The sequence below is a fragment of the Haplochromis burtoni genome, unplaced genomic scaffold, assembly GCF_018398535.1.
Source record: "Haplochromis burtoni strain Fernald_Lab_line unplaced genomic scaffold, NCSU_Asbu1 Contig_113, whole genome shotgun sequence".
NCBI lineage: Eukaryota > Metazoa > Chordata > Actinopteri > Cichliformes > Cichlidae > Haplochromis > Haplochromis burtoni.
Window position 1 is genome coordinate 366,095 of NW_024582474.1, and position 8,012 is coordinate 374,106.

General features: G+C 42.8%; 1 protein-coding gene across 1 annotated transcript in view; it reads right to left on the minus strand.

The window, feature by feature from the left end:
- Positions 1 to 8,012, minus strand: part of LOC102294665 (unconventional myosin-XVIIIb) — a gene marked incomplete in the record, with an annotated part of 81,143 nt that overhangs the window by 13,825 nt on the left and 59,306 nt on the right. The window contains 2 exon segments of the mRNA XM_042223513.1: positions 6,088 to 6,129; positions 6,223 to 6,356. Coding sequence (XP_042079447.1) covers positions 6,088 to 6,129; positions 6,223 to 6,356 — 176 coding nt within the window.

Sequence of the window (8,012 nt, forward strand, 5' to 3'; positions counted from 1 at the left end):
AAGCATTTCACTACATATCGTACTGTGTATGACTGTGTACGTGACAAATAAAATTTGAATTTGAATTTGTTCCTTGGATAGTCTGTCATGTCTCTCGTGCATGTTAAGTTCTGTCTCCGTGTTTATTAATTTGTTCCCCTGTCGTGTCTCACGCGCCGTCTTGCTCCTCCTGTGTTCCTTGTCTTCAGTCAGGCCACATCTTAGTATGTGTCTCTTGCTTCCTGTTTTAGTTTGATAGTCCATTGTCCTGTGTTCAGTGTATTCAGTTTTGATTCCTCTCTGTCTGATTAGTCCCAGCTGTCTTCTCACCCGTTTCCCATCCCGTGGTTATCCTGTGTGTGTGTATTTAAGTCTTCAGTTTTGCCCTGTTTATTCTGGTGTTCTCCACCTTGGCTGTGTTTTTCTCGTGTGTTTTCCATGTTCCCTAGTTATGTCTAGTTGTGAGTTTCCAGTGAGTTGCCTGTTTCTTAATACTAGTTTATCTTTTGTTTCTTTTTGTGTTTCTTTGTACTTTGATTTTTAGTTTGCTTTCTCAGCTAAATAAAAAAAAAGTCCGTTTTGGAGTCCTGTGTTTCAGTCCTACCGTTGCCTGCCAATGAGCCCAACATGACACTTTCATATCTCAATCGCCTTGAAGGATAACTAAATACTTTTGACTATTATAAGTATCAATAACAATACTATACTCACCAAATGTAACGTACGGTTACATTGTAACCATGGTTCTCTGAGTGAGAGACTATCTCTCCACTCCATTACATATTCCATATGTATGGGGTATGATACATAGAAGTATGGATACTTCTTGAAGACACTCCGGCTAGCCGGGCCACGCCCCACAGATTACATGTAAAGCAAGCTGTGCAGGCGTGAAACCAGTGATAGTTTGATAAGATAAGATAACCTTTATTAGTCCCACACGTGGGAAATTTGTCAGAATGCTTCTCCGAGCGGCCTACAAAAATAGAAGAATCTGAAGAAAGCGTGTTGCTAGGACTGATCGGAGGCAAATTTAATTTCAAAAGACTACCCAACGGAAGCCTTCATAAAAGTGTAATTTTATGCAAACTGTGCAAAAAGGAGTTTGCATACCACCAAAGCACCTCAACCGTACCATCTAAATGCAAAACATGTTGCAGCGAGCACGGAAACTGTGGGAGCTGTTAGCACTAGCAGTCCCAGTTCGAGTACCAACAAAAGGTGTCGGCAGCCCAAACTTGAAAAAATGACTTACAAATTCTCTTACAAAATGGATTGCTCTGGACTGTAGACCACTATCAGTGTAGTAGATAGGGGGTTAGAAAATGTGCTACACTTAGCATCAGGTGATCCAACTTTCCAACTGCCATGGCAACAGACTATTCAAGTAAAATTCAACAGCTTTATGACACTGAAAAACAAGAAAAATTAGATGCATTACAAAAAACAGACTTTGTGGCTCTTAGTGGGGATCACTGGACTCCCCCTCAATCTGTACACTCCTTGTCATGCACTAAGATCATCAGGTCAATTACTCCTGGCCCAACCTAAGTTTAGACTGAAGACCAGAGGCGATCGTGCCTTTGCTTCAGCTGCACCCAACCTTTGGAATAGCCTTCCTGCTTCTATTCGTGCCACAGACTCTATCCAATCCTTTAAATCAAGATTGAAAGCATACTTATTTAACCTGGCTTTTCTGACCAGTTAATACCCTTTTTAAACTTTTTATTAAATGTATTATTTTATTATTAATTTTACTGCTGTTTTTATCTTCTTAGTAGATATTTTGTATTCACGATCTGACCTTCCTCCTGTATTGAGGTTTGATACCTATTCTACTTAACTCTTCCGGTCTATTAGTGCCTCCATTCTGTCTGTGCTAGTGCCTGATCTGTACTCTGTTATTGACTTATGTTGTTTCTTCGTATTACTGTGAAACACTTTGGTGTGCCTTCGGGTTTTAAAATGTGCTATATAAATAAAACTATATTGGATTGGATTGTATTCTGTTAGTAATTCTAATTATCTCGGAGTCACTGCACATATTCTTGATGTCACTGATGGGACATGGAATCTACAGTCTTTTGCCCTGACTGTGCAGAAGACAAACATCAGAAACTATTCCAAAAACTGCGCTGAGTAGTTTCTCTCTTTGGCAGAAGAATGGGGAATTCAACAAAAGGTAACCACAATTGGGACAGACAGTGCACGAACCATGGTGGCTGCAGCACCTCCCATTCCATCACATGCTTTGTGTTGCTCACATATTGCAAACAACCCTCACTGTTAGCCCTGCTGATAGTGGTTTTAGTGATGCATTAGCAAAATGTTGCAAGATAGTGGGTCACTTTAAACACAGCCCTGCTGATACAGAGGAATTACACCAGGAGGAAACAAGACTTGGGCAACAGAAAGAACCACTCATACAACATGTTTCCACAGGGTGGAATTAAATGCTGGATATGTTTTTTCATCTACTAAAGAATCAAGAGGCTGTTTTTGCTGCTTTAGACAAACAAAAGCACAAGCTAGTCATTTTAACTCCATCAGAGCTGGTAAAACTCCAAAAGCTGGTGACTATCCTTGAGCCATGCAGGTAAATAAAACTATTTTTTAACTTATTGTTACTGTTTCTTCAAAAAGCTCTATAGTTGACAGTTATTGTGTAGATTAAAAAATACTTTCTTGAACTGTCTACTACAGGTTTGTGACTCAGCTTCTTGGAGGTGAGACATATGTCTCATATTCAATTGTTTTAACTTCTTTCTGCCACCTGCATCACACCATGGAGGTCTCTGATGATGACTCAAACTATATGGTGACTGCCTTCACAAAGGACCTATCCCAACGTGTCGCTACACTCAACCACCAGTGGCTCAAGACAGCTACTGTGCTTGACCCACGCTTTAAGAATTTAAAGTGTCTTGCGAGGGGAGAGCGAGAAGAGGTTTGGACCAGCCTTGAGGCCCTGTTGCAGGAACAGTGTAAAGATGCCACCACAAAGGCGCCAGTAAAGACAAAGAGCCTTCTCTTGTCTTCATTGCCTTCAGATTCTGATTCAGATGAGGAAGCCCTGTGTAACAGGGGCCCTGAGTTTGTACAGAGCAGAACCCACCATCAGCGAGCAAACTGCAGTTGTGGTCCAGCCGAGCAGGCACCCACCCACAACTGTCTGTCCTGGCCCGCAAGTATTAAATTAGTCCTGCCACTTCTGTCCCATGTGACAGACTGTTATCACTTGCAGGTCACATAGTAACAAAAAAAGAGAGCTGCCTTGAGCTCTGAAAATGTGAACAGGCTAGTTTGTCTAAGTAACTGGCTGAAAGAGATGGACAATAAATAAGCATGGAGGTATTGTGAGTCCAATGGGTTTGTTATTTTTTGCACTAAAATGTTCCATGATCACATTGTTTTAGCCTAATGTACAAAATACTTTTGGCTAAGGTTACTCAGAGTTTAAAGGTGAAGCTGGTCAAATTACCTTTTATCTTTCTGCCTTATTTTTCTAACAAGAAAAACTGCACTTTATGTAGACTTTTTATTATTTTTATTTAAAGACAATACCATTCTGAAAATGTACTTAAAGTACTTAAAATAGCACTTTATTTTTAAGTCTTCCCAGTTTTGGCCAGGGATATTATTTTTGTTTCTCTGTCTTGAATTGAAAAACTGTTTAAATGCTCCCCCCCCCCCCGAATGACGGCTACTGCTGATGGGCACCCAGAACCTGCTCCGGGAAAGAGGGGCTGGCTGCCATGTTCAAGCGGGAAAACCACATAAAGGTGGCAGTTGGGGACCATGTCACTGCCGCACAAATGGCAGAGAGGGAGGCACCCCTCCACCCTCACTGGTTGAGTGGGCCTGCACACCTGAGGGGAGAGGAGCTTCTACTGAGGCATAAGCCTGCTGGATTGCCTGTACCTCACAGTGGGACAACTGGGACTTGGACAGGGGCCTGCCCGAGATCCTGGGATGCAAAGAAATGAACAGTTGGTCCGTTGGCCGAATCGGCCAGGTACATATGATGTACAGCGCCAGAGTTCAAATCATTTTAGAGCCAGCAGATGCTGAGCTGCCTCTCGGTCCAAGCCTTCCATCGGAACTGACTGCAGCTTAACCGACTGGGAGAGGTGGAAGTCCATTTTCCAGTCATGGATTGGCCTTCCCAGAACACAGATCTCAACATTATTAAAGCAATGTAGGATTATCTCAACAGAGAATGGACAAAAGGAAGCCAAAATCCAAACAAACACTTTAAATATCCTTCAAGATGTCTGGAAAACTATTCCTCAAGATATCTTAAACAAAGTAGTGAAAGCTGCCTAAGAGAGTTGTACAATTGTTCAAACTCTGTCTTTTCCTTACATGCTTTACTTCCACGTCTCTTTCAATACACAGCTAATACACAGCTTTTGTAAACTAGGGGACAGGTCCTTGAGCTCGAGCCCTCTATCAGAGCCTATGACTCAAGCCTTGCACAAGGATTCGGGAATGTTGTATGATATTAACAGGACCCTAAGAGCCTCGTTTAGGAATCCAATGGAGGTGAAGGAAAACACAAGAGGCAAACTTCAAGCCAAATGCACAAGTCATAATCAAGTGAGGGGTTCACCAAGGAGGTGCTCTGTCCCCATTGCAACCCCCTCAGCCAGATCATTAACAAGACTGGCTATGTATACTGACTATGAAATACAGCAATCATTAGCCTACTTTAGTAATCTCAGAGGGAAAATTCGTTGTCATAGAAGCATATATACAAGACACAACAAAGAAATCGCATAAAATGAAGGTTCCCCTGGTGGACTTGTGTTTTGTTATTGTACTTCTGTACTAACCACAGTTTGTCAATGACAAACATCATGTTAGAGCATAAAGGTGTTTATAAGCACATAAGGCATCTGAGGTTGCAGGTTGATGATTGATTTTATAATTGTAACATCAGATCTGCAGCCATCTGTCTTGGGCACTTGGGTGAAGAGAGGTGCTGAGCTGACAACTGATTCTGGTGGTAATGCCAGAACCAGATGGTGGACACCACAGATGAAGAGAGGTTTCAGGCTAAAGGAGTCACCACGAGTAGGAAGGGAATTCCACACACACCGTCTACAGCTTTGGTGGAACACTGCTTACCTCAACTGAGGCTATATTCAGGCAGTGAAAAGTACACACAAAGTGAGGAGGATCTCCTCAATACCATAGTTGTGCCTTCTATTGTGGAAGCAGAGTAGTCCGCAGTGATGCAAATGCACCAATCTGTTGGGGTGAAGAGAGAGCTGAGCATAAAAGCAAAGTTGTCAATTAAAGAGTTAATTTACATTCCTACGCTCACCTATAGTCATGACCTTTGGGCAGTGAGCGAAAGAATGAAGTCACAGACACAAGTAGCCTTCGAAGAGTGGCTGGACTGTCCCTTAGAGAGAGGGTGAGGAGCTTGGTCATACGAGAGGGACTCGGAGTAGAGCCGCTGCTCCTCCATCCAGGAGCAAGATGAGGTATTTTGCGCATCTGACTAAGATAGACACCTCATAGGTGAGTTATTCTGAGCATGGGGGGCCCCTGGGGGAAACCAGAATTTGCACGAGAGAGATTATATCTCATAGCTGGCTTGGGAACTTCTTGGTGTCCCCGTAGATGAGCAGGAGAAGGTAGCTGGGGTGAGGGAAGTCTGGGCTTCTCTGCTTAGACTGCTTCCCCCCACCATCCAGATAAGCAGCAGAAAATGGATGGAGACACACACACACACACACACACACACACACACACACACACACACACACACACACACACACACACACACACAAACAGCTAAAACAAAACTCAACCCTAACCTTGGTGACCTGATGGTCGTTAGTAAATTAATATCCAATTTACACATCTATGTAATGACTTTCATCATTTGGGTTAAGGTGTAGCTGACTTAATTGTGCATTGACTTTGGTGATATGCATGGATATGATGGAAATCAAGGCCAAAGCTAGTTGAAGTCTATGTCTTTTTTATCCTGTTATTTATTATCACAACAATATGCATAATAAGAACACTTCAAGCTCGGATATTTTTAGGTCATACACATATACACAGCCACACACACAGCCAAGAGTTTCTTACAGGTCTTTCTTTTGAGTAAAGGACTCCACAGCAGTGTGAACACTGGATTGAAGGGCAGATTGGTGAAAGTTGAGTTCAGACATACAAATATCATCACTGAACCTGAGAGGAGCTACCTCAGTGAGGGCAAATTACCTTTCAGTGTCGCTGTCATCACTCGATTCTACTTCCTCTAGGGCAGCCTGAAGATCAACGATGCGCCGGATGGACGTCTCCAGGTCCGCCTGTAATGCCTGTCTGACAGTGCTGAGCTCTTCAACCTTCATTTCCTGTACAGAAAAAGAGGAAGATGACAGATGCAGGGATGAATAAGATGGTCATCTTCTAACATACCTGTTTGCTGTGCCCCAGCACACATCAGCAGTATTTATTAGCAAACTATTACATATGCAAGCTGACATCCAGAGAAAAAAAGTGATTTCTTAAATCGTTCCATCATTTTCTTACTGACTCTGTCTCTCATATCCTGTCACATATGTATGCACCTACACACAACCAAAAGCTTTCAGGCTTTTGCCTTTGTTGGTTTTGAGACGGGTGTGGGAGCCACAACTGTCATAGAAACACATAAGCATGTACGAGTGTGTGTATGTGTGCACCCCCATAACCTTGAAGAGACAATGAGGATTAATCACAGTCAGAGAGAGGAAGCCGAATGAGGGAGAGATGACGTTGGGTATGGTAATGGAGAAGTGTGTGTCTGTCTGTGTACATGCACATGTGTGTGTGCCTGTGTGCATGCTGTTGTGTGTATGATTAAATCCATTTATATGGGGCTGTGTCTAAGTCTCCATTGCTGGTTGGTAGGTTGTTTAAGGGCATTCTTGTGTCTGTCTGTGTGTGTGTGAATGTGTTGCTTTGTGCGAATAACTTAAGTCCTGGAGCTCCTTCTCATTTTCTTGGCTCAGCTCAGAGGTCACAAAGAAATGTGCAGTTAGTGAGAACAAGAACGTGACTGAATGTGTAACTGTAAGTAGCAGCTTTAAAGTCTGCTCGGCTGCTCAGATCTTCATCTAACTCAATTGTGCATTCACACTAGAGTAGAAATAGGAAAGCTCCTCCCTCCCTGTCCCCCCCATGTAAAGCTTTTATTAGTTCTTTAACATTTTTAGTTTTTTCAGTCATCTGTGACACCGACTCCGCCGTGACATACGTCATATTCTGAGTTGAGGGTCCATTTGCTTGTCATTGCTCCTCGGAGTCGCTGAGTGGCAAGAGTTCTCCTATGGGTGACTGAGGATGAAATGTGAAATTGTGAAATTTCCAGTGCCATTACTACAAACTAATGTCTTCCTAGTTCCTTTCTCTCTGTTTGAGGCATTGGATGAGTCCCTCTCATTTGCAATGAATGGGTTGCTTATTAAGTCCGCCTTGCACGCATTTAGAGATGGAGTCATCAGCTCCAATTTTAATACCGTGTTCACTGTCGCTACCAAGTTCTCCAATTTTGCCATCATTTTCTCCAATTTTGTTTTTCCAGCTGGACTTTGTGGAGCTGCTATGGAGTTTGTTTCTGCGAAGGCTTCAGTTTTCAGACCTGGAGGCTATATCTGTCATGGTCCTGAGTCTATGACCCAGCATTTTGAGTCTCTGTTAGATTTAAGAGATATTTATGTTTAAGTTTGAGTTTAGTACTTCCTAGTGCCTCTGAGTTTTATTATCTATATTTTTGGTTCTTGGTAACTGTTTGATTTCGTTCATGTCCTCGTGTTGTTTCTGTGTCTTGCTGTCTGGGTCTCCAGTGCCAGTCAGTCTTGTCTCCATGTTTGTTTACCTTTTTGTCTACATTCAGCTCGTATGTCTCAGTCCTGAGCTGTGTCCCAATTCAGGGTCTGCACGCTTGAAGTACGCGCACTACGCGCACTACGTACGGTGCGTACTATAAGTACAAGAAGTGCGGAAGTGAGAGGCTTGTGAAATGGGAC